The 25,398-nt window shown below is 53.2% G+C and overlaps 10 protein-coding genes across 10 annotated transcripts; 7 read left to right on the plus strand and 3 right to left on the minus strand.

Moving 5' to 3' along the window:
- Positions 1–147: 147 nt before the first annotated feature.
- On the plus strand, positions 148–1,833 carry RHO25_005054 (uncharacterized protein; the record flags this gene model as incomplete). The annotated part of the gene is made up of 3 exons (XM_023595961.2): positions 148–240; positions 297–1,579; positions 1,650–1,833. 3 exons carry the CDS (start codon positions 148–150, stop codon positions 1,831–1,833), a joined length of 1,560 nt encoding a protein of 519 aa, XP_023457325.1.
- Positions 1,834–2,391: 558 nt separating this feature from the next.
- RHO25_005055 (uncharacterized protein) lies at positions 2,392–3,413 on the minus strand (the record flags this gene model as incomplete). Its single annotated transcript, XM_023595962.2, has 2 exons — positions 2,392–3,132; positions 3,192–3,413. The coding sequence occupies 2 exons, from the start codon at positions 3,411–3,413 to the stop codon at positions 2,392–2,394; spliced, it is 963 nt and encodes a 320-aa protein (XP_023457326.1).
- A 351-nt stretch (positions 3,414–3,764) lies between these two features.
- On the plus strand, positions 3,765–4,853 carry RHO25_005056 (uncharacterized protein; the record flags this gene model as incomplete). Its single annotated transcript, XM_023595963.2, has 1 exon — positions 3,765–4,853. The coding sequence occupies one exon, from the start codon at positions 3,765–3,767 to the stop codon at positions 4,851–4,853; it is 1,089 nt and encodes a 362-aa protein (XP_023457327.1).
- A 949-nt stretch (positions 4,854–5,802) lies between these two features.
- RHO25_005057 (uncharacterized protein) lies at positions 5,803–7,958 on the plus strand (the record flags this gene model as incomplete). The annotated part of the gene is made up of 4 exons (XM_023595964.2): positions 5,803–7,329; positions 7,411–7,556; positions 7,634–7,732; positions 7,808–7,958. 4 exons carry the CDS (start codon positions 5,803–5,805, stop codon positions 7,956–7,958), a joined length of 1,923 nt encoding a protein of 640 aa, XP_023457328.1.
- Positions 7,959–10,285: 2,327 nt separating this feature from the next.
- On the plus strand, positions 10,286–10,885 carry RHO25_005058 (uncharacterized protein; the record flags this gene model as incomplete). The annotated part of the gene is made up of 1 exon (XM_065602619.1): positions 10,286–10,885. The coding sequence occupies one exon, from the start codon at positions 10,286–10,288 to the stop codon at positions 10,883–10,885; it is 600 nt and encodes a 199-aa protein (XP_065458691.1).
- A 1,319-nt stretch (positions 10,886–12,204) lies between these two features.
- RHO25_005059 (uncharacterized protein) lies at positions 12,205–12,946 on the plus strand (the record flags this gene model as incomplete). Its single annotated transcript, XM_065602620.1, has 2 exons — positions 12,205–12,370; positions 12,417–12,946. 2 exons carry the CDS (start codon positions 12,205–12,207, stop codon positions 12,944–12,946), a joined length of 696 nt encoding a protein of 231 aa, XP_065458692.1.
- A 983-nt stretch (positions 12,947–13,929) lies between these two features.
- On the minus strand, positions 13,930–15,075 carry RHO25_005060 (uncharacterized protein; the record flags this gene model as incomplete). Its single annotated transcript, XM_023595965.2, has 1 exon — positions 13,930–15,075. The coding sequence occupies one exon, from the start codon at positions 15,073–15,075 to the stop codon at positions 13,930–13,932; it is 1,146 nt and encodes a 381-aa protein (XP_023457329.1).
- Positions 15,076–15,765: 690 nt separating this feature from the next.
- RHO25_005061 (uncharacterized protein) lies at positions 15,766–18,912 on the plus strand (the record flags this gene model as incomplete). The annotated part of the gene is made up of 1 exon (XM_023595966.2): positions 15,766–18,912. One exon carries the CDS (start codon positions 15,766–15,768, stop codon positions 18,910–18,912), a length of 3,147 nt encoding a protein of 1,048 aa, XP_023457330.1.
- A 288-nt stretch (positions 18,913–19,200) lies between these two features.
- Positions 19,201–20,250, plus strand: RHO25_005062 (uncharacterized protein; the record flags this gene model as incomplete). The annotated part of the gene is made up of 2 exons (XM_023595967.2): positions 19,201–19,505; positions 19,569–20,250. The coding sequence occupies 2 exons, from the start codon at positions 19,201–19,203 to the stop codon at positions 20,248–20,250; spliced, it is 987 nt and encodes a 328-aa protein (XP_023457331.2).
- A 352-nt stretch (positions 20,251–20,602) lies between these two features.
- On the minus strand, positions 20,603–23,579 carry RHO25_005063 (uncharacterized protein; the record flags this gene model as incomplete). The annotated part of the gene is made up of 2 exons (XM_023595968.2): positions 20,603–23,421; positions 23,480–23,579. 2 exons carry the CDS (start codon positions 23,577–23,579, stop codon positions 20,603–20,605), a joined length of 2,919 nt encoding a protein of 972 aa, XP_023457332.1.
- Between the last annotated feature and the right edge of the window lie 1,819 nt (positions 23,580–25,398).

Consider the following 25,398-nt stretch of genomic DNA (forward strand, 5'->3'; position numbering starts at 1 on the left):
CGGCATAAGTACGCGACGACGAAAACGCGCGCCCGCTCTGAAGTTCCTCTTGGGCAGCACCTGCAGTTCGTTTCCGGGATGAGCTGGATTCTTGAAAGAGCCGAGGAGCAAATCGAGCAGCAGAATTGCGAGAACAGAATACTCAATATGGATACTGCCAATGGAATTTCCGCTCGCTCAAACAATACCGAGAACTCATTCGATGAAGCCTTCGGCAAAGCTTCAAGCGGGCATCGCGAGGTAACATCTGCATCACAGAGACGGTCGCAGCCCTTGCATACGCTGACGTACACAAGGAAGATGCTGAAGATTTACTGCATGTGACCAGCGACTCTGATGGCCCCTCCGAACAACTCGAAGTCATCTTTGACAAACACAATTCGCAACGGAGACGAGCTTCTATGGCACAGCCGGCAGACCACGAAGGAGGAGGCAGGAGACCTAGACACAAACGACAGATCACCTCATGTTTTGTCCACTCTCTTCTTGAAGAGCGAACGTTCAAGAGTGGTGGGCCCTTGGAACGCGACGAAAATATGCACAAACCGGCAGACAAAGATATTGAGCCTTCTTCGACACAAGATGTGCAGCATACGCAGTCCAGACTTTTGACGAAGAAGCAGCTATCAGATATGGCATTTGGGATACGAGAATTGTCGAAGAAGCTAGGCCGTGTGCGATTACTGCTCAAAGTCCGGAATGTGTTCCTCTTGACGAAAGCGCATGACCAAAAACTGATCAAGTTCACGCGGGACGTGTCGGAGTGGTTACTAAAACAAAAGAATGGCGATGGGAAACAATATACAGTATGGGTGGAAGATACATTAAAGGACAATAAGGCATTCGATACCGAAGGCCTATGCAAACAGGACGAATCGTACAAGGATCGTCTAAAATTCTGGACAAACGAGCTCTGCAGAAAGAAACCGCATCTTTTCGAGATCTGCCTTGCCTTGGGAGGTGACGGAACAGTTTTATACGCTTCATGGCTCTTCCAACGCGTCGTACCACCCGTAATGTCCTTCGCGCTAGGGAGTCTAGGCTTCCTGACCAAATTCGACTACGAAGGCTATCCCGAAACATTAACAACAGCATTCAGCGACGGAATCACAGTATCCCTACGTCTACGATTCGAAGCCACAATCATGCGATCACGAAGAAAAGACAACCACGAAGACCAAAATTCCCGCGATTTAGTCGACGAACTCATCGGAAACGGCGCAGACGATGTCTCAACACATCATCCAGACGGAAGCCACAACATTCTCAACGACATCGTCATGGATCGCGGACCCAGTGCCACAATGAGCAGTATCGAAATGTTTGGCGACGAAGAACATTTCACTACAGTTCAAGCGGATGGAATTTGTGTCGCGACACCCACGGGTTCAACGGCGTATAACCTTGCAGCGGGAGGAAGTCTTTGTCATCCTGATAATCCAGTCATCCTTGTGACGGCGATTGCACCGCATACGTTGAGTTTTCGACCTATTATTTTGCCGGATACGATTGTTTTGAGGATAGGTGTGCCGTATGATGCGAGGGCGAGCTGTTGGGCGAGTTTTGATGGGAAGGAGAGGTGAGTGTCCCTTCATACTTTTCAAGTTGGAAAAGCCTCCTTACTGATGCGTCTTTTTCTTCTACTCTAGATCTGAACTCCAACCAGGTGACTATGTCACCATCTCTGCCAGCCGATTTCCCTTTCCATCGGTCCTACCGCTTGACCGCAGAAGCGAAGACTGGGTGGATAGTATTTCGCGAACGCTGAATTGGAATAATCGACAGCGACAGAAAGCGTTTGATGATGGGCATAAAGGGTCAGGAAAGTCGTGATTTGGACGCAGCTCTTTTCAGAAGAGTACGATACTTTTGCAGGCATGATTGGAATAGGATAGAAGAACGAAGATCACGATTCATGAGTTGCGTAGAGCACTCTTTTCTTGCTTTGGCATAAGATGTGAGTTTACGGATTGTGTGACATTTGGGAGTTGAAGCACTGGCGCAGTCGGGTCATCTGCCAGTATCCCAGTGACGACAAGTATGGGATTCAAGCTGTGATGAGTTTGAGTTCCTAGCTACTATCTAGCGCCAGGTTTAGCCAGCCGCCGCGCGATCTCGTGCCTTGCCTAATTCATCGTCTTAGGATGGGACTGCTCTTACTGACAAGATATGTGCAGACCGCCTGGGCACGCGCACTGCTTTCCAAAATCTGTCGACCTCGGCCGGGGCTCTCTCGTGTACAGGCGGCTTATACCACCTTCACAGGCCCGCGACATCGGTCCGGGCTCTATCATCCAAGATTCGTCGTAGTCCAAATACAGGTATGTACAGTGGTATCACAAAAGGTTCTCCAGATTAGTCTCAGATCGTCCAAGTCTACTGTCCATCAATTCATAGCTTCTCCTTGGTCTCCTTGGGTAGCACTCGATCTTCGAATTTCCTCATTAGCTTATTTGTCTGTTCCGCCAATGTCAAAGTGAGGATTGTGTGCGGCAGGATTCTGGCCAGATGTGCGAAAAAGCCCTTGTACACTGCCAAAATACCTTCGGTCTTGATCGTTCGGTATAAGCAATCAAATGCCCCTGAGTAAAGATTGCCGGTCTGGTTGTACATGCGGCTCATGACGGTGTCGGGAGGATGCATGACGCAGCACACGACGAATCCTGATGCTGTGGAAGACGCGAGATGGAGAGGTGTTCCGTCCTTGATATCGAAATTTCTTTGTAACAGGCGCTTGGCGAAGAAATATGTGGGAAGTTGCACGGATGATCCGAAACCTGTTCGGACCATTGCGGGACCGACACCTCTCCAGAGGCCTTTGATTCCTTCAGCGCCGTATATTTGTTTCATGCCATCAGCTGCGTTACGGTATTGATGTTGTGTGCCAACGGGTAGAAAGGGAGAGTATGATTGGAGACGGGTCTTCACTAAGAAGAATGGAGATCCGAGGAAAGCACCGAGGATACCGGATGAGGCACCTGAGGCGATATTGACTGGCACTGATTGCATCGCTTTCACGTTCGCATCGGTGGTGTTGAAAGGGGATCGTGTCAGGACTAGGGAGTTGAGGGTGGTTCTTATCGGATCGTAGAAGCCGAGGCGGCAGCCATTGAGGGTCATTTGGTAGACATACTGGTAAAATGTCAGTATGCAAGACTGTCAAGATTACCACAGATATAAGAGCCACATACAGCACAGTTCAGTCCTCTCAAGAGTCCCTTGAGGCCCTCGTTCGCATAGACGACCTTGACACCGTGCAGCACACCTTTGTATAACCGAGGCGCATCTTTCTTGGATTGCAGCTCTCCCTGCAACTGCAATCGAATTTTGATCGTCTCAAAGGAGTGCGTGACAGTGACAGCGCCGCAAGCTGCTATGCCGCCGGCCACGAATGAGCCGATGGTGGTCGACATGCTGCTCCCTCTTCTTCACCGAGTCGCGTGAGCGGTCTTGTTATCGCGTGCTCATGAAGCAGATTCGTGTCGGTGGACCGGGAGCAAGTGAGCGCAGGGCGGCGTGTCGGCGGCGTCGGTCAATGGCAGGTCATCCAAGAATATGTGCTGTCATGTCAGCGAAAAGTGAGGGAGGTCGTGCCGTGCAGGTGCCGATCTCGCATGTCGCATGACGCTAGTTAGCGAGAAGCTTCACGATTGCAGCGACAGGGTTTCTGCACAAAGTCGCGATCGCTGCTGTTCACGTCCACATGTGGTGAAGACGACACCTCCATCACCGTCCACTCCTTCTCGTCCGTTTCTGCGCGCAACATGGTCACGGAACAGCAGCAGCCGGCGGTGGCGCGCGTGCAGGATGTCATCACCACCTTCCGCCCGTGTCGTCTTTTCAAGGCACCTCCGCCTGCTGTCTACACCTCCATCGACTTCGACGATAGCGGCGAGTTCCTGCTACTTTCGCGCTCCGACGACACCATCCAGCTCTTTAACATCAAGGCTGGCCAGCACGCCAAGGAGCTCAAGTCGCAGAAATATGGCAGCACGCTCGCCCGCTTCACCCACCACAGCACCTCCATTATCTACGCCTCCACCAAGCACAACGATGACATCCGCTATCTGTCCATGCACGACAACTCCTTCATCCGCTACTTCAAGGGCCACACCGCCCGCGTGACCAGCCTGAACCTCAGCCCGAATAACGATCAGTTCATGAGCGCAAGTATGGACGGCACTGTGAAGCTGTGGGATGCCCGCTCGCCCAACGCTCAAGGCCAGCTGGTATTCGAATCGCCGTGGTTTACCGCATACGATGCGAGCGCCTCTGTCATCGCCATCGCCTCGCCACCGGCTCAGACCATTGCCCTGTACGATCTGCGCAATTACGATAAGCCGCCGTTTGACACGTTCGATCTGCGAGATGTAGAGCATCAATTCCGGAGTCAAGGTCAAAAAGGCGGCGAGGGCTGGTTGGGCATGGAGTTCTCCAACAACGGGAAGTACTTGATGATATCCACGAATGGGCCAGGACACTACATCCTCGATGCATTCTCTGGCGAGTTGATCCACTACCTTCAAAAACCAGGTGGAGCGGACTACAGTCATCACGCTCCTGGTGCCGACCTCTCGACTGCGATGTTTGGAGAAGGCAACACACCTTCATACGTCCAGTCGAGTGCTTGCTTTTCACCAGACGGAAGATACGTTGTCGGAGGAAACGGGAGGTCCGCCAATCTGCTCGTTTGGGACTGCGCAGAGGAGCCCAGGCCCGACAAGGTATTGGAGCCCTCCGCGGACCTGCCGAGCCAAAAGCCAGCCAAGGTGGTTGCATATAACCCGCGACACAACCTACTGGCCACTGCAGACAAGGACATGATGATGTGGTTACCTGATCCTGACGCGTAACTACGGTGCGACTCCAATTAGCTTTGTTTCGATTGTGCGTTCGAGCGTGGCGCTACGGAGTTTAAATAACAGGCGAGACGCCTCATGGACTATCCAAGCATCGCATGCCAGAGGGCAACAGTAATGCGAACGTTCCAGAAGAGACCACTTCGCGCCGAGAAAGATATGCGAATCGTATGGCAGGTACGGCATTCACATACTCAGACTCGCGACGCAGTCCCACCTTTGAGAAGACCTCCAATCCACACAGGCTATGGTGAATGTCCGCCAGGATCTGACTGAAAACCTGCTGACACAGCGCCAAGCTCTAGTGTAGTCTTATGTCTCTTCAGCTCCGCCGATCGTCTGCTCGGATCCATGTAGCTGTGCTACCCCAGGTTTCATTGTTTCAAGACCTGTGCGATAGCTCAGCCACATTTGCCAGAGCGTTGATGGATCCTTTGCCGATCGGTCCAGTCCGCGATGCAAAAGTGAAGCTGTGTCGGCGCAGTATTCACTGCCTTTTGTACAACCTTGGATAAGATTCAGACCAGGGTTCCTGTAAGGACGCGTATAAGCCGCTTTCGCATTAGTGCCTCATATGACTTGAACGGATTCCTCCGGATGCCTTCGTCCAAGCTACGTCCGACTGGTGTCACTGCTTGGTCCTCAGTGTTCAGGTTGCTGACATGAGAACTTGTGCAAAGTCTGGACAGACGATAGGCTTGGCTCAGGTGAGATTCATAACGCCAGTCCGGATGAGAGCTGTTATGATTCCGGAGTGCACAGGCTCAACCATACACGCCCCCAGCGCCAGGCAAATACATAGCCTCTCCATGCTGATCTCGCGTGGATGGCTCGGCTGTGCCTGACCGGAGAACATTCATGTCTGCTGGGGCATGCCTCGCTCGCATGATTTAAGCATGCCAATTCCCCCTCGCTCACCCAATACCGCCAGCAGCAAGCCGCGATGTTTTCCAACGCGATCGCTAGCTCGTTGCTCTGCGTCTTCCAGTTCTCATCGTTCGTCCATGCAGATGAGACTGATCCTACTGACTTCTCGTCGTTCCAATACCCCGGAGCACCACGGATCAGGAGTCAGCCGGAATATGACTTCTGTATCGTTGGTGGCGGTACAGCTGGCTTGACGCTTGCCAATCGGCTCACCGAAAGCGGCAGGTTCAATGTCGTAGTCTTCGAAGCTGGGGGCTCCCCGGAGCAGGTGGCCACGTACAAAACAGCGGGAGGCAATCAATTTGTGCTCAACGGTGCCTGGAGCTTGCTTGACTACAATTTCGAAACGGTTCCGCAGGTGCATCTGAACAATCGCACTCTCAACTACCACCGCGGTCGAGCTCTGGGAGGCAGTAGTGCTACCAATGGCTTGTTCTACGGGCTTGGAAGCCGTGAAGTCTACGATCAGTGGGAACTTGATGGAAATCCAGGATGGAACTGGACAACAATTCAACGTGCAGCCAAGCGAGGTACAGTGTTTGTGGGCAACCCAGAAAACACGAATGACAATACATATATGACTTGGGATCCCAACAATTATGGCACGAAAGGTCCACTCAAGATCGGCTTTCAAGGCTATGTACCAGAGTCGAACCCATCGTTTATGAATGCCACAGAGGCTATCGGCCTTCAAATTGTGCGAGACCAGGATGGCGGCAATCCCATCGGTATCAAACAGGGCACCATTCACGCAGACGAGAAGTTCGAACGCTCTTCATCCTACGACTCATACTATCAAGCCGCCAAAGACCGTCCCAACCTAGACGTCCTCGAACGCGCCATTGTGTCCCGCATCATCTTCGCCCCCAACGGCAACGCATCCTACTCGGACTCCGCCGAACCCGAAGCCATCGGCGTGACTTTCATCGACGGCACCTCCGGCCTCTTCCACAACGTCTCATGTAACAACGAAGTCATTGTTTCTGCCGGGGCCTTCCACTCTCCTTTCATCCTCAAACATTCCGGCATCGGTCCCGCTGACGAACTGGCCGAATTCGGCATTCCAGTCGTCGTAGCAAACGAGAATGTTGGCGAAAACATGCACGACCATAACTCCTTCTCTGTCATCCACGCCGTGAAACCTGAGTTTGCAGACGTGGCATCTACTACCGACCTCGTCAACGACGTTCGCGTTCTCAACGAGGCACAACGGAAATTCTACACTGCCTCTACTCTCAAGGAGCGAGCTCAGAGCAAATGGTCTGCTCCCTCAGGCGCCACCAACGGATTCCAGAAAATCCCGGCTGATGAGCTGCGCGCTATCGGTGCTGGGGCAATCATCGACGCAGGCTGGGCGGATCAGGCACATAATGAGATTTTGTACGAGAGTGTTTGGTACCCGCAGTCCTTCACCGAGTATGGTCAACCGCAGCAGAATACAAGTTACTTCTCGGTCACGGTGAGTAATCTGGCGGCATTGAGTCAAGGGAGTGTGAGGTTGGGAAGTAATTTTGCTTTGAGTGATCCGGTGATCGATCCGAATGTAAGTCTTTCATATCACCTTTCTCCCTTTTACAGGGCTATCAGATGTTAGCAGTGCTGACGATAATTGTCGTTGCGATAGTATCTTGCTGAGGAAGCAGATCGGGCAATGGCCATCCAGGGAGTCAAGTATTTGCGTCAAGTTGCGGCTCATCCAGCTTTGCAGCAATGGTCGGCGGGTGAGGTGCTGCCTGGGTCACAGTATCAGAGTGACGAGGAGTTATTGGAGTAAGTTCGTCTCATTATGCCCTTGCTCGCGTGGAATCGCCAAATACTTCGTCAACCACGTGCTGACATCTCTGCAGATATGCTAGGTTGCACATGATTCCCAACTGGCACGCCAGTAACACTTGCCGTATGTTGCCGCGGGAGAACGGCGGTGTTGTAGATTCTCATATGAGAGTGTAAGATTTCCACTTCCCTCGTCGGATTGAATATCATTATGCGCGACCATGCTGACGAGCTTTGCGACTTGTCAGATATGGCACCAGGCGACTTCGAGTCTGCGATGTTTCCATCTTTGGTCGTCTGCCAGACGTCAACCTTGTCGGCCCGGTCTATGCCGTTGCAGAATTGGGCGCGGAAATCATCAGGAAGGAATATAATGATTGGACAGAGGACGAAAATTGAGGGGCTGCTATGATCATTCGATCCGTGGATATAACAATTATTCGGTTCGGCATGAGCACAACGTATTTAGAAGAGAATGATCTGCTTACGACACTGATCTAGAGACTTTGCGAGGACTCGCTCCGCAGATCAAAGCGTGGATCTACGAGCTGCCGCAACGGATCGCGGTACTGTTTCGATCCTGCCGAATGTTCCCGGTGGTTCGCTGCGTACTTTCAAAGTCCAGAAATGTTTTGGGACCGCATATCCGGTGAGGTGTTCGGATCGGGTCGCTTCGATCTCCACGCCAGGAAGATGCAGCTCTGATTCGGGATCTTGGTGCTGACGTCAAGTTGGATATATTCGAGATGCCATGGATTCCATGAACGGCAAGTCGCGCACGGCTAAAACCCATGTGCCCGGTTATGTCTCCATAAGTTTTGGTCCCGGCTGCTAGGGTTTCTGGAGCTGCCTGGCAGTTGTTAGCCCGAATTTTGTAGACTCTGCAATTGGATAAGGCACCGACAGCTGTGATCGAACACCGAATCTGATCTCAATAATAGTAAGTTTTTAGTTCAGATCGTCGTCGAAGGCACCGCGATGGTCATATTGGGGCCACACGAACCTTGCTATGGGAGATGCCACTTAGCACGCATGTGCTCATTGGTGCGAACTCAATGGCAACTTCATCCTGAGCTGTCCTGGTGGTAATCGGCGGCCTCGCTCGCCGATGTCAATGGAAGACTTACCGCGTTCGTCACGGAGAAGTGCCACCTTGAGTAAGCACGGATGACCAATGTCTAGTGCCCAGATGCATGGCTGATCTGACAAAGCACAGCAGGCATCCCAAGCGAGATACCACTTTCGCCAAGCCACGCAATGTCTGATGGTTTAGGGCTCCCGGCAGTGGTCGGCATCATCGGTGAGCATCTTGAACGAGTTGGTCAGGACGTAATCGCAAGTGCCGTCGCGCCCGACGCAAGCGGTATGGAGTCTCCTAGCGACGATGCCCATTCTGAGATGCATCGTGGGGTCCAGACTTTCGAGTACAGGGCCTGCAGAACTGAATATGGCCGTCAGCACCGGCAGCAGACGCTGTTGACGCAAGAGAAGACCAGGCATGCGTGCATTTCCTGGAAGCAACCTTGAACGCCGATCGACATTTAGAACATCGGCGACGCGTGTTCCAAATGGCGCGATTGACCATCAGATATTATATATGCCTTCGTGACGCATGTTCTTGCTCCACTCGAAAGACGCATCTTGGAAAGCACGCGCACATCTGCAAAGGTCGTCGTGGAGCGTGCACAAAGGCCGCACGTTGTGATCAATAGGCCCAATGTTTTAGGCTGCGCTGAAAGGATTAGCCTGTCAGATTCAACGAGAGGCTTACACTGCCAAGTGCTTATCAAAGTTCTGGAACTGCTTTCCTCATGGAAGGATGCTGGAGAAGCCATTTGCGGGGATAGCTGTTACCGCAATTCGTGCTAGAATACCCGGAGGGCATGTTCTTTGCAGCACGCGCGCGGCCGCGCAATAGGGCTGTTAGGGTGTAGCTGCAATGGTGTTATGACCTTTCTAAGATTATCATATTGAAATCCACCAATCCACTGCATTCACAAGAATAGGACAAGCAGAACAGTTTCCATAGTAAACGCCAAGGATCCGCGGAACGGCATAAATCTAGCAACGGACATGGCGTACGGCCGAAGCAGGAACAGCGCATGCTCGACGAGAATCGCCCCATCGGGCGAGACGTGTCGGATGGAAGCATCTGGCAGCCGGAAAATCTGAAATGAATGCCGGCTAGCTCCAGATCGAGGCGCAACATATGTGTGTTCAATATCATGAAAGGAGCGATCTGTTTTCGTTGATCTTGCGGTCAAGAAGCACTTCACCTGGAATTGGTTGTACCCTTAGTGTCTCTTTGGATCCGCCGGAAAATCAGGACCCCATACCGAACTGGCAGAATGTCGACCACCAAGCTCAGAGAAAGTTGTGGAGTATGCGCTGCTTCCAAGGTCAAGTGCACGAGAGAGAAGCCAGCGTGTGCGCGCTGCGTTGCCCGAGGGTTAGAATGTCAGTATCTCGAATCGCGAAGGTCCGGCAGACCGGCCAAAAACGCTGCCAGCAGGTATGTCGAGCACGCATCGCATGCGGCCACCTCTTCGTCATCCTCATTACTGGCACCAATATCCGGCATCTGGACGAAACCCGGTGGTCGAGATGGGGCCAAGTGCCAGAGCCACGCGCATTCTTGCCATACCAGTGGTACGCTATATTATGGCGTGTCAAGTACCGTCAAGAGCACGAGCCCGATCGCGTCCGCCGATAATGAAGTCGTTACCATGGAACTCTCGGTGCCGACAACGGAATCTGCGCTGCAGGAAGTGTCTCGAGGACATGAACGCAGCGGATCCAGGCAATATGCGTCCCTAGAAGCCGGTGAAATAATCGCCACATGCATACAGTCGATAGAAGCTGTTAGCAAAACCACCTGCTTGATCAAAGCCATAGCTCTTTTCCAGCAGCTAGCAACGGAGCCTTCAGTCTTGTTCGGCGACGTTCATGGTCAGGCGAATGCTGCGAGCACACAGCCAGACTTTCAACCCTTCTCCATCGAGTGCATCAGCAGATCACTGCGCGGCATGATCCGATGTTCGTGTGCATACCGCGAGGAACTACTGATGCTCATCTCGTTGATCGTCGCAAGACTGATCAAGCAGTGCAAAAGAATTCTCCTCGAAATGCCGGACAGGACGAATGCGACAACAGTCTTGGAGGATCTGTATGCGCTCCAAGAGCTTGTGAACCAGCTCTCGTCGCGGGTGGGCCAGGAGCAGCAATTGCACGAGATGAAGGCCACCTTAGCGTCAATGGTCTCGGATCTAAGGAGGCAGCTCCGCGCCTCTTCTAAAGAGGTCGTGCAGATGCTTCTGCGATTGTGAGGAGCGAAAGACAAGCATCAGATAATGTGTAAAGGCTAGTAATGAGAGTGTTTGTAGAGCATGGAACCGTGTCCACCTGAGGTCAATGGTTTAGCCCCACAGAAGCCTTGGCGGCGGCTGTTCCGTCGTTGCCGCTCTGAGCGACGTGCAAGTGCAACCCTTACCCTTACCCAGACGCCCTTCGACTTCGACACTGAGACTGGTATCGCCTCGATGTGCTCTTTCCGTATACTATCTTCCTGGTAGTCTCAATGGCGACAGCCGGCGCTTTTTGCACGCGGGAATGTGGTCTTGCTTCCCAAGCGTGCGTCACCAATATCACGAGCAACTCACGCAAGTGCACAGGCAACAGGCACAGGCACTGTTGCAAACCCGCATTCGGAGCCAACGGTGATGCACCCACGTCCGAGTAACCTCGCAGTCTCTATAAGTAGGATACAACCAACAACCAGTCTTTCAGAAACATAACATCTCCAGCGAGCGAGTGCAATTCTAGAACTGAACCACTCTCGTCGCGTCATCCTCGACAATGGAAAAGGCTATTCGTGATCAGGCATTGCAAGGAAAATGGGGATGCTCGCCTCATCCCAGTCTACAGAAGGCCCATCTGCTTTTTGGTGCTCGTATTATTGAACGACCGCTACGCAGGCCTCCCACGTCCAGCAGGTACCACGGTGAGAAGGCCGATAAGCACCGCATAGATCAAAGCCCTGCCATGTCTGCGAACTTGCGGCACGATATTGCAGTGCCCATCGTTACACCAGCCACTACCTTCTTGACCCCGTCAAAAGCTTGGTCCCTGACCCATCGTATCCGACAGCTCTTCAAGTCATCATCCGTTTCGGCTACACTTTCCAGCAGCGTGATCAAATGAGTTGCGTTTAATCTACTTTGCTTACTACAAAGGCTTTGTTTAGTATTTGTCTCACTAATGTACTCGATTGCAAAATGCTCAGGCTACTATCAACCCTTGCCGAACAAATGGAGGAACGCAAATCCCGCAAAAGGATACAAAACAGGATGGCGCAGCGGCTCTACCGTATGTCCAAGCTATCGCATTTTCTTACCTGTCACAATTCTGAGCCATATTCGTTCTTATAGGCCAAAGACAGCGCCAGCGGATGGAAGAATCAAAAGCCAAGCTGGCAGCGGGAGACTTTCCTGAGTGCGCCAATTCCATACCCATAATGAGATGCCGAAGCCGGTCAAACTCGAGCTCTTCAAGACAGAATGTGTGCCCTGGCGGTGTTGCCGGCGTTCGACGAGATCCATTCTTTGCCATTTCAGATGAACAATGCACCAGTTGCAGTGACAGTCCAATGTTCAGTGGTCCCGAAGATCCGGGCAATGAAGACATTGGTGAGCTTCATATGCTACAGAATCATTCAGCAGATCTGTCAAGCAGCTTTGCACCAATTGCTGTGATGAGTGTCGCCGGGCCTGAAGTCTGGACGTGCGATGCGATAAGCGACCTGAACATTATGGGTAAGTTCATTGCGGCAGAATATTTGGCAGCACTGAAGCGTCGCAGATCCTGATGTGCTATTCGACTTCAACTTCAACCATGGAATGGAATTGGTGCCTCCGCCGCCGATGAATAGCCCTAGTTGCGGAAATACTGGAATCGACAGTCCAAACAGACGATTCGCAGACCAGAACGAGCCTCCTGCGTACTCCATCCAATCACATACTTTCGACTCGCATGATCTATTCACGAGTGGAGTGAACATGCTTAAAGATCTCTTCCCGACTGGTATTCCGCAGGCCCAGCGACACCTGTCTACTGTCGAGGGCTGCACTATCCCGACAGTCTCTAGTGGAGACGGTCAGCGAGGTGACGGTACTCAGACGAATGAGCCACTGCTGTCGACGCAAAGTCCAGGCGCCGCGGTACTCGATGCATTGCTGTCGAAATGCGCCCAACTTACCGACATCCCTTGCCTGGAAGAAGTCGAGCAACAGTCCAATGGCGGCCGTCGACTGCCACGTGTGATTGCGAGCGTACGTCGCGCACTCCAAGAATGGAGAGACTGGGAACAGGATGGATTTCCGCTCGATTGATAACGAGTACTCACTGTATGATGCTCTCTGCTGGGGCCACGCGAACATCAATACACGTTGGAAAACTTGACTCCGAAGGAAGCTGTGACAAGACCTCTCATCGTATGTCGAGGAAGTCACGAAAGGTTGCGTTGCCGGGATCAAGACCTTCCACAGCACAAGCTCGGTTTGAGCATTGAACTCACATCAAGTTACCAGCTCTTGTCACCAAAGCCACGATATAAGTGCCAGCAGGAAATTGTTCAGAAGTGGTGGAAAGACGGTCCCTTAGATCGCGGAATACAGAGGTCCGCGGGCCAGATTTGTCTGACAGAGCTCCAGCGGCCTAGCTCTTCAAATGGACGGGGAAATCAGCATGATGAGTGGTCGGTATGGCCATACTAAGTTCAATTGGCCTTTGCGACTGGCCGACTGCGATTCATGGACACGGAACAGCGGATAGCCTGCTGACCTCAGCTGTCATCTACAAGCGGGGCCGGTAGACTATTTTATAAGAATTAGGTGCTTGAGCTATGCAGTCGGGCATTCGTTTGTATCTGCAGAACTCATGCATGTCATCAATTTGCTCTTGTGCAAGGCAGATCCTAGCGAAGTATGCTCCGAAGGGGCCAACGCTACGCGTAAACATCGTATTTGGGCTTCAAAAATGTCCGTGGACACGACATGAAAATAAAGTGTCTCCGGCAGTCAAGTAAATCCAGGCCATAACGTTCGAATTCTCGTTAACTTAGTAGTGCCCAGAACGTGGTAGATTTAAGCTGCTATGCCTTGTCTCTGAATCATATACCCCCATTGTTCTGCTGCTTCTACACTTCTGCCAGCTGCGCATGAACTTGCATGATCGGAAGTTTCCAAGTCAGCAAACTCTCGAGAGCTCAGCGAATTTGAAAGTTGCGGCATCTTGACCTCCGTCGGTGCTGTAATGCCTGCAAAGTCAGAGCGACAGGTCCTACATTTTCGCATTTGTGCATTTATGCATTGCCCTATTCTTTCAATTCTTGCTTCTCTGCTGCGTCTTGTGCTTCCTCCTGCTTCCGAAGCTCCTCCGCCAGTCTGCGTCGTTCCGCATTTTTGATGCGGATCATGGTCGCTTCTTCTGAACTCAGACCACTTCCAGCGCTTGACCCCGTCTTCACACTCGATCCCTTTGGAGTGCCTTTGAAACTGGAGAAAGAGGGCACCTTCCGCAGACCCCCATCATTACGTAAGCAATCAAGATTAGGGGTAGTGGGGTCCTTTTGAGGCGTAACATCAGGTGCAGTGGAGGCAGGAGCGGTTGTCTTTGGCTTCGGTATACAGTCTGGCTCCTGCCCGCCGGCCCAGTTGACGTTCTCGAATATCGACCAATGGGAGCCTTGCTTTGCCAGATCCGGGAAGTCGGTAACAGCTGCATGCGCTGCGACGATACTTTTGTACACGATCAAAGCTGTCGTATACTCCTTCCTGTGCTTCTCGCCTTCCACTTTGACCTTCTTTGTGACCGTGACAACATCCTGTATTTCGCCGAATTTACTCCATGTCGCGGTGAGCTCATCTTTGTAAGGAGCGCTAGTGGCGCTTGCCAAATACCGCAGCTTGATCGTTCTGTCAATTTCTTGTGGCCCAGCGCTTTTGGTAGGTGGTGTTGTAGGGTGCATTTCCGCCTGTTCTCGCTCGTATTCTGCCTGCGCCTCCCTCCATAGCTGCTCACCTCGCTCCTTCCGCCGCCGAGCGCCATCAGCCGCTAATCTCCTCAGTTCACGTTGGAATGCCTCCTCTTCCGGATCCTCCTCGTGTTTGCGCTTGAGACCAGCAACGCCTTCGCGTTCCCTCCGTTCTAAGTCTTCCTTTAAGTCTCTCCGTCGCCCTGCATATGCCTGATCTCGTGCTTTTTTCTCCTCGCGAGCGCGGCGTGCGTTATCGTAGAGCTGTCGCAGGTTCTCGTCGGAGAGAACTTCGATCGCAATTTGAAGTAAGTGAAATTTCTCGACAGCCGATTGGTCGTTTCCCACCTTATCCGGATGGTACTTCAAGGCAGTCTTGCGCCCTGCGCGCCTGATTTCTGATTCGGCTGCCACTGGAGATATGCCTAGGAGATCATAGTAATCATGTGCGCTGTTGAGCGCGCTCTCTTTTAGATCACTCGCCATGTTGAATGCGCGACTGGTTTAGAAGAGCTGGAGCCTGCTTGCCTCTGACCGCTTGATTGTGTTGGAAGCACGACGATGCACATGTATTGAAAGTGATTGCTGAGGAAGTGGAAGTGGTGTCTATCATCTAAAAGTGCTCGGCTAGCGCGAGTCATGCGCGGAAGGTCCGGGCCGAACCGTCCACGAGTCATGTAATCTGGACAGTGACTCTGGATCCAACCACAACTCTGTGCCATCGGGGGTGGAAATCTGAAAGAATTGTGCACTCGCAGAATGCAGAGATGACCAGAGCTCCCGGAACAACCTTTTTCCGATGTGTCAAGTGAGCCAATATCCCCCAAAGTGAAGCCACAGAGTTCAGCCACAGATTTGTGGAGCCGCATGCGTGACTGAGCTTGGCGCATGTGTCCAGAGAGCTCTTGCAAGACATAGCAACGGCCTGTCAACAACATCGCTCACCAGCAGCACCCAATCACTCCTCGGATCGCGCTCGCGTCTATCACTACACAGCAGACTATCCATCGCGAAGCTTCGTCTGCTGAAGCTCACTCGACTGCCGGCCCTGGATCGCTTCCAGCAGCCCGTCCGTCTACCACCCACCATCGTCCTGCGACGCTCGTTTCGCCGACACCATTGAAATGCCCCTTCGCCGCTCCGCCATCTCGAACGACACAGGACAGAAGCACCATCATGGCAGAAGCGGCGGACCTCACCATCTCGCAGATGACGTTAGTTGACTGGCTCGATGACCTGACTGTGCGCTTTCTGCTCAATCTGCCACCTGCCGAACTCAGCAGCGTTCCGCGCCTCTGCTTCCAGGTCGAAGAGGCACAATGGTTCTACGAAGATTTCATCAGACCGGCGAACCCGGCCTTGCCTTCGCTCAATCTGCGTCAGTTCTGTTTGACGCTTTTCCAACATACTCCGCTGCTCCGCAACTTCAATACTGCTCAACACGTGGCCGCATATGAGGAGTTCCTCGCCTACAAAGTTCGCGTCCCTGTACGCGGCGCCATCTTGATGGATGACAGCATGGACAAGGTCCTGCTGGTGCGTGGCTGGAAAAAGGGTGCTAGCTGGTCCTTCCCGCGCGGCAAGATCAACAAGGACGAGCCCGACCTAGACTGCGCCATTCGCGAAGTGTACGAAGAGACAGGTTTTGACCTTAACGCGGCAGGACTGGTCGAGCGCAACAAGATAGGAGACGGAAAGGTGAAGGCTATCGATGTCACTATGCGTGAGCAGCATATGAAGCTGTTCGTGTTCCGTGGAGTCGCGCTCGACACCTTTTTTGAGCCCAGGACCAGGAAGGAAATCAGTAAAATCCAATGGTACAACGTGAAGGATTTGCCCGGCTTCAAGAAGCAAAAGGGCGTAGCCGCTCATGGACAAGGCGAGGGCCAGTCGACCAAGTTTTATATGGTTGCACCGTTCCTTGGCCATCTGAAGAAGTGGATCGGTCAGCAGAGACGCAAAGACTCAGCCGCAGTAGCCCAAGCACAGCATGGAAGGACTATTTCCTTGTCGAACGAAGGCGTTCAAGCGACAATCACCGAAGACGAAGGCGAGGACACCGAAGGAGGCTTTCTTACCGACGCTGGCATGGCGTCTGCTGCGAGGAGCGCAGATGAGCTCAAGAGGTTACTTTCGATCGGAGGCGCCGCTCCTGGCACCAGCGCATCCACTCAAGGCGCGTCGGTCCAGAACGGAGCGCAAAGTAACAGCTTACTTGCTATGCTCAAAGGGAACATTGTCGCTCCAACTGGATCCTCATTGCCACATACACCCTTCGAGCAAGTCGACCCTCTCATACCAGAGCAGGCGCCACGAACGCCGCAAACCCAGCATCCTCGACATGCCTCAGAGGCAGACGCACTTCGCCATCCGCCACCTCCATTCGAGTACTCGCCTCAGACCCTTCAGCAAGGTCTTCAACAACAATCTCAACGAAATCCTTCCATGTTCAATGCCGGCACAGCCATGCAGTCGCAGCACCAACAGTCTGGACTTGGCCATCTGCCACCGCACATTCAACAGCAAATATTTCAGCAGCAGCAGCGACAGCAAAGCCTGCCGACTAACGTTGCGCCCGGCTACATGCAAGCTCCGCATTTCGATCCGCGCCCGAACAGCATCGATCCTCAACTTGCTCAGTATTCTCCGTCAGTGCAACATACTCATGCGCGGAACAATTCACAGCAGCCACTTCCCAACCTGCATTCGCCTTCCAGGCAACCGGTAAACTTGATGCAGCCGGTATCTTTCAACAATGTGTCGCAACAGCGCCCGCTTTCGGGCCATGGACCTCCAGCTAGCCACGCGCCTCTAGTCAGCGAAAAGGCTGCTCCAGACGCGAGCAAGCTGCCGCCTCCAAGGCTGAATGCGCACACGATGAAGCTCTTAGATGCCTTCAAAACCAATCCAAAGGCGTCTCAGGCAGGCTCTTCGGGTAATGGCTTTGCCAGAAGGGCGGGGAGTCAACAACAAGCAGCGCTTCTCAATCTCTTCACAAAGTCATCTGCATCGACTGTTCCGCCAACGGCTGCGGACAACGCAGTTTCGTCGGCGCCGATATCTCCAGCATTGACAGATGCTACTGAAGTGCCGCGTGCTGATTATCGGGATCGAACAACAGCTCTGAACGAGAGCACAAGGGCTCTGTCATCGAAGGTGACAGGCAAATCGCCGCTTATGCCCGTCGAACCACCGCAGCCAGAACGCAATATTCCGCGCGCACGGGAGGAGAAAGCATCTTCGGAGCTCGATGATCGAATTGAACGAGAACGCAAACGTTCGCCACAGGCTACCATTCCCCACGATGTTTTGGTGGAACGCCCGAAAGCTGGCGGCCAGTTGTTTGATCCAGCTCATCCCAAAAAGTTCGTTCGCGCATCGTCGCAAGCAAAGCAGCAGGAGATTCCACCGTCGCTGGCTTTGAAAGGACATCCTCAGCAGACGGTCGCTCGGGCGAACTCACCAAAGACCATTGCGAAAGCCCCTACTCATTCTTCGCCAAAATCGAGAGCTAAACAGCCGCGCCAAGAAAATGGACAGTCTCGACAGCCTCAGCCAGTGCCGCAGTTCAGTATTCTCCAGCGTCCGGGTTCGTCGCGCTCGTCAGCGCCTCTCAGTCCTCTGCGGCACGAAGCACCTGCGCCTGGCTTTCAACCGCAGGTGCTGAAGCGCGAACCAGACCAAGACAATCATTCTACCACGACACCACAACAACCCAACTCAGCGGGAGCTCAACAGATTGGCGGTGCCAAGAAGGACCAATTACTGGCGCTCTTTGGCAAATCGCCAGCAAGTAGTACCTCTGCTGCCCCAGCGCAAGGACCGACCCCAGCTCAGCTTCTACCAGCTGCACATTTGCACTCCCAGCCTGCAGGTCACCTGAGTAATGGGCCGGCCGACTTGTTTCACGGCAATCACGCTGAGATAACCATAAAGACTCCAGAGCCCCCACCATCACCACAGCTTCTGCCGGAGCCCCGGAAAGCGCAACAGCCACAGCACTCTCAACAGCATCTCTTGAATCTATTTACAAGACCCACCACAAGCGGCAGCGGGAGGCTGAACAGCCCAGGTACCCCAATATCTCCTTTCTCACTTAGCACACCTGCGGCCAACTTGTCCATGGAGAAACTGCCTGCTGCTGCATACGATTCAAATACCACGACACCACGCGACCCTGGGTCGAGGAGCAGGTTGGGAAGTGTGGTCAGCGGACCGACGAGCGGCGCACAAACACCGACTGAGGCCAAAGATCTCTTGCTGGGATATCTGAATGGTGTTGTGCAGAAAGAAGGATATAAAGGTGCAAGGAAGCCAATGTAATGTGGATATAGCTCAAGCAGGTAGCACATATACACTTTAAAGGTGAAGACACCGCAGAGCGGTGAAATCGAACGCTGCACCTGGTTTGTGTGTGCTCCTCTCGAGTAGTGTAACTCGCTACTAATGCAGTCACTGCGATGGTGCGACACAAGTGAAGTTGTGGCGAAGTCCGATCGCCACTAGCCAGATGAGGAAACAAGGGCCTTCCAACTCAGAGGCGCCGGCACTTCAGCTACCTCCTACATGCACACGTACTTCACGGTACTACTCAAACACGCAACCGTCACAATGAGCGATCCGCTCCAAATACCTGTCATCGACATCAGCTCCGCGAACCAGAGTGCGCCTTCAGAACTGCTCGAAGCCGCATGCCGGTTTGGCTTTGTATTCGTGGCCAACGATAACGAAGCTGGCATTTCACCCGATTTAATCAACAAGCTCTTTGGCATTTCGCAAGACTTCTTCGCTTTGCCCAGAGAAGTGAAGGAAAAGGTTTCGATCAGTTCGAACAAAGCGGGCAAGAATCATGGCTGGTTGAGTCAAGGCGTCGAAAAATTGGATCCTGGTGTACAGAAGAGGCCAGATGTGAAGGAGTCAGTAGCAATGATCTTATGGACTTGGCCACGAAATGTTCTGTATCAGCTAACGACTCTCAGAGCATTCAATCTCGGTCTCCCGAATCCAGATGGCACTTTCGAGCAAGCACTACCTGATCTCCTTCAAACCCACATCCAGTCCATAATCGACTTCGAAGACGCGTGCTACGACCTTTGCCAGAGAATCCTCACACACTTCGCCACTGCCCTCTCTATACCTCAGGATTGGTTCACTTCACGCCATGACATCTCAAAAGGACCAGCAGGGAGCGTTTTCCGATTTCTGTACTATCCCGAACAAAACGCACAGAACGACGAAGTCGACATTCGTGCAGGAGCTCACAGCGATTATGGTTCCATCACTTGTCTCTTCCAATTACCCGGTCAACCCGGCCTTGAGATCAAGACTCCCAGTGGAGCCTGGGCGCCAGTCCCCGTCAACCCATTAGGCAAAGAAGGACCTTTGCCAATCTTGGTCAACATTGGTGATCTGCTGGAAGACTGGACTGGCGGGTTGCTCAAGTCAACTGTCCACCGAGTGGTATTTCCAAAGGAGAGAGCGGGTGACCGATACTCTATGGCGTATTTCTGTCATCCGCTCGACGAGGCTTTGCTGGAACCAGTTCCAAGCAAACTGGTCGAACAGCACGCAAATCGCGAAGGCAGGAGAAACGGCAAAGAGGGGCTCACAGCAAAGGACCACTTGATGGAGAGACTGGCGGCAACATACAAGGTGAATTAGAAGAGACCTGGTTTCATTCATGACGAGTTTTATGTATCCTATACTCCATCCAGACCGCTGAAGTGAAGCAAAAAAACATCAAGGTTTTGTCACACGTCCCCGCCAAATGCAATGACATGCCCAAGGGTCGTGAGAAGTTTATCGTAAGTCGGAGACAAAACGCTTAGTGTTTCAATTGTCAACTGTAACTGCAAGCCGCTTTTATGTACACTGCAATAAGCGCCTGCTCGTGGGAGCGCAGCCGTAAAGCCATCTGTGTCTTGAATCATCAAAATTCGTTGATCGTACCGGGAAAAGTGACATTCATCGAAGCCCGCTGGGTGACAACGCCACACAAGGAAATAGCGCCAATCTATGCAAAGCCGTTGCTGCCCTCCGGATTTGCTAAAAGGTACTCGAGCATGTCGTGACCACCGAGTTGTGGTCCATACATGGTTTGATCGACATCAGCGCCGGACATGTTGAGGAGAGGATCTAATGGTAAGGCTAGCCAGTCACCAGCGAACTGTCCATTTGGAGCGTAGGAATCGTAATTACCGCCTGCGCCGTTTGCTGTATTTGGCGAAGACTGGCTGAAGCCTGGAGGAGGCATGACAGAGTAGTTATTGTCGCCGCCCATCAAGTCGTGGTAGTCATTGGAGATGCCAGAAATGCCGAAGAGAGGACTGTTGCCCATGGCGCTTGAAGGTGCCATTACATTGTTGTTGTAGTTCCACTGTTGGTTATTCTGCACGGCGCCAGCCATCGCTTGCGGTGACTGCTGAATGTGGCTCCGGTTGTCTGACATGGCCATGGCAGGGTCAAGATTGTGATTACTATGTGGGCGACTTCGTCCTGGGCGGCCATCAGCTGCGATTCGGACAAGACGCGGCTTCAGATTCGAGGAAAGCGTATCGAGAAGATCTGCAAAGCGACTAGCGACGTGCACATCGTCTACGATGCATGTCCTGAGCGCTTCTACAGTGCGGTCCATGAGCTTCAGGGATTCCGTAATGTCGCTCTCGGTCGCTCCGAGCGCGAATGACTTCAACAGCATGATAGCAACGCTAATGATGCGAAAGTAGGTACGGACAGGAGCATGTCGCAGAGCGCCGTCCGGGTAGAGGTCGTCGACCACAACCTTGAGCAATTTCCGTGCTGCGTCGCCAACATTGAGCATGTATTGGCGATCGCCTCCTAGCCATTTCGAAAGTGTTGTAGGCGCAATTGCGATGTCAGACTTGTTGCCGTTGGCCTCAATGGCTGACCTAGCCATCTCCAATGGAGGGTCAAGGACCTGAGCAGGGGAAGGATGGTCGTTGGCGCACCGCTCCGCCACCGCTTGGAGCGACAATGCATTCAGATAACATCTGCAGTACTCGTACTCGATTTCGAGAATGGCTCGCATGTGTTTTGGGATGGAACGTGCTCCGTCGAATTCTGCCCTCCACTCGTTCATTGGTCCTGCGAATTGATCAAGAGCCGCCTTGTAGTTGCCGTTGCGAATCAAGTCTCGCGTGAAAGTCTTGTTGGCGAAGATTTTGTTGTTCCCTTCGCGCATGAGCGCAGCCATTCTTAACCAAAAATGGAACGTCGTTTCGTGCACGCTGTCCTGTTGGCCGAGCTGTCTCCGAAAGAGATCACTGTCCTCTGGCTTGCTGTAATAACCTGGAAGCATGGAGGTCAGCCCGAGCCGGCCACTAGTCTGGGTCACATAAACCAGCAGTAAATTGCGAACATTGCCGCGCCGCTTGTCGTATTCGGAAAGTTGGGCTGCAGAAAGTGGCTGGCCGCTGGGTCCAAATGCATGCCGCTGCCACTCGCTCGAGTCGAAAACACCAATCTCCATTGCAAGCGACATTGCCATCCCGAGCAGCATCCAGCACATGCGGTCACTGCGCCAGCACGGCTCAAGCCAAGCATCCATTCGGTGACCTCCGATGCCTCGAGGAACACCATCTTCAACGTTCATCTGCGGCACCCAGGCCTCATCTGGAATCATAAGGTCATCGTCGTCCTCATCTGGTGGGAAGTGCATGGCACGAGGATGCCACTCGGTCAACAGCACAAGCGACTCCACCGAGCCGAGCGTTCTCAGTCCTCTGCGCGTCAGCGGGTTCACATCAGCCCCCGGCTGAGCACCTGGCCCTCCAGCGCCGCAGAATCCTCCGCCAAATTGTTCCTGACCCCATACAACGCGATCGATCATCCCCGAAAGATACTGCCATAGTTTGTGGTGAATGGCGTTCGGTCGGCTGTGGGAGCCAGGTCCTTCAAGCTTCATGTGTCGTGAAGCTATCAGAAGCATCGTGACAGCAAGCATCGGCTCTTCTTCGAGCAGAGTTCTGTGCGTGCTTGGGTGCTGGAAATCGGGGAGTGCCACTGGAGTGAGAGGCGACAGATGCTTGTAGAAGTAGAGAATGTAGTCGATGCCTTCTTTGGCAGTGAACCACCCAGCGCGCACGAAACGGAATCGCTGCCAGGCCTTCATGGCTCCTGAAAGGACGTCGCGGTCATGGGTCGTGCCGTTGAGAATACCGTTGCTCGATGTAGGCGGCTGATCTGTGGTGGTCTTCCATGTTCCATCTCTGCTAGTCAAGACCCCGAGGGCTCCATTGTTATAGCTGGTGTAGCTATCTGTCCGCGTGAGTCCATCCGGACTGGCTACTGGTGGCAGGTTACCTGTCGTGATACCTGGACCAAAGGCGGGGCGAACACCACTGCTGGCCGTACTGTCGCTTCTGCCGTGTACAGCCGCTTGGTATAAGACTTTGAGCGCATCGTGACCGCCGTGAACTTCTGCCTGCTGCAATATGCGTGCGGTGTGTTGTGCTGCCTTGACGTCCTCCTCTCCATACTCCACTGGCTTTGGGGGCGCGGGCCTGCGCAGAGGAGCGGTGCGGCCGATAGATCCGCCAGGCGTGCGCGGGGGCTCGTCGTACTCGGCCTCATCATTTGCAGTATCTGCTGGCACAGAGGTTCGTGCGCGCTTGCGATTTTGTCGAATCTCGTATGTATTGTCGTCGCCCGCCTCGGAATCATTGCTCTCGCTCTGGCCCTTCTTCTTGCGGCGCGTGGCCGAGAAGTAGCAGTCCTTGGCTTCGCGACGACATCTCGTGCACGGCGGGTCGTGTGGGTTGTCGACGGATCCTAGGTCGCACCGGACCTTGCGTTGGCGACATGGTATACAGGCTGTGTCTGGTCAGCATTGCGGGCCCGTGTTCGGCATGCCGATGTACACGCAACCTACCCTGATAAGTGCGCTGATGAACCGCGGGCGCGTTGTTCTGCTGCTTCGGTGGAGACTGTGAAGCGGTGGTGCCATATTGGGCGTCTGGGAACGCAGACATGTTTGGGACGCTGTGCTGAGAACCGCAGGTAGCCGGGTGGCCGCACTGTCGGTCATGAAGGTCGCGGACTCGGCTAGATACGCAGGGTTACTTATCGCAGAGCCCTGTCTTTGCTCGTGTGGGGCGGGCGGATCTTAGCGGTTGTTATTGGGGAGAAGGATGATGGCGATTTTCTTGGCTGTTCGGTGGTGTTTGATGCTCATCATCTTAGCAGTCCATTGGAGCTGCGCTGCAAGGAGTGTTGTCTGAGAGCTGTCGAGCAGAATCTTCGCGCGTTGGTGTAGCTTGTTGCATTGACGAAGGTGCTACCGCATCAAATTTGTCGGCTTTTCGGAGCCTGCTGACTGGCGGATGCGGGGGCTCGGGGGCTCGGGGGCTAGCGTGGAAATTGCCAAGCCATGACACATGCAAACCACCTTGCGAGGAAGGTGTCAAGTGAAGTGGACGTCAAGCCATGGGAAGAGTGTCACCTTTTGACACCTGAATCACGATCGATGACAGCGTGGTTGAGATGTTACACTTTTGCAAGGCGTACATACTGCACGACATTCTTCATGCTGCTGACTGCTCCAGGCCATGCCTCATCGCGATGATGCGCGAGTTTGTGGAACTCGACACACATGAGATTGCCAGTCAGCGAATGGGAACGTGCGACTTGCTTGCGATCACGCGGCATTCCTCGTTCCATTTCAAATCGTCAAGCTGAATTGTAGCACGGGCATCCTCAATCATGCGTTTCTCCGTCTTTGGCTTAGCTGAAGCGATGCATATGCAATGCATTCAATCCTGCAAAGGGTCGCCAGCTCTCAACGCCTGATGTCGCGTCATTCCACCATCCACAGAATGGTGAGCGATACTAGATGGCAGCAATCTCAGCACGATGGTATTTGTGAAATTTCGGTCAAGGAAGTCAACAGTGGCGAACGTCAAATCACAAGATCTGCCGTATCGTGCTAGCGAGTGCAGACAGAAGTCGAGTGTGGCGGTGGTATCAACTACGACAACCAATAGTCGATGGTGTGGCACTATTTGCGCCTGGGTTTCGTGCACCCATTCGCCATCGCCAGATGACGTAGCTGAAGCGCGTACATTTTTGCGGAGGGCAAAGTTGTGTAACCCAGTGCGGCAGCATTGAGCAACAAGCAAGGTACATGCTGCCAATGGGCGTGATATATTTCTCTTCTTCAGCTCGGATAGAATCAGTTCGCGTGGGGGAGGGTTAGGCGAAGTTCCAAATCGGTGACACAAACCATAGATGGCATTGTGCTAAAGCTCTTCCTATCATAGTGCCAGCCGTGCTATGGTCTGGACACGGATGTTGAGAAACGCATTGTCGTGCGAAGCTTATAGCTCAAGTCTTGTTTCTCGGGCTGCAGGCACCACATGTTCAGGGCGGAATTGTTTGCGTAGGTTCCCTTCCATCAGATCGACATCTGGAAGCCCACAGTCACACATGATGAGATTTCGATTGCCGTACACATTGAGGAACATCGCCTTATTGCTGACGTGAAGTCGAGGCCGACCCGGGAAGAAAAGTCTTGGCGTTTTCATCTCGACCCGCTGTGCCGCCGTTGCCGTCTCTGTCCCTTTCACACTTTCCTTCGTCTTCACGTTTCTCCTGCACGCGACAACATACACGAGTGTTAGTATCTTGGCTTCGGCCACCAGGCCAAGCATGTCCTCGACTGCTTGCAGCTTGCTCGCTCCTGACCTCAATGTTGGACTCTCCCGAGATGCCCCGTGCTAGGACCCCCAGTCCAGACACCGCCAGTGCTGGAAAGGCTTTCGGCCAGACACGAGAGTCCGCGACAAAGCTGCC

This window comes from Cercospora beticola, chromosome 3 (genome assembly GCF_033473495.1).
Source record: "Cercospora beticola chromosome 3, complete sequence".
In the NCBI taxonomy this organism is placed as follows: domain Eukaryota; kingdom Fungi; phylum Ascomycota; class Dothideomycetes; order Mycosphaerellales; family Mycosphaerellaceae; genus Cercospora; species Cercospora beticola.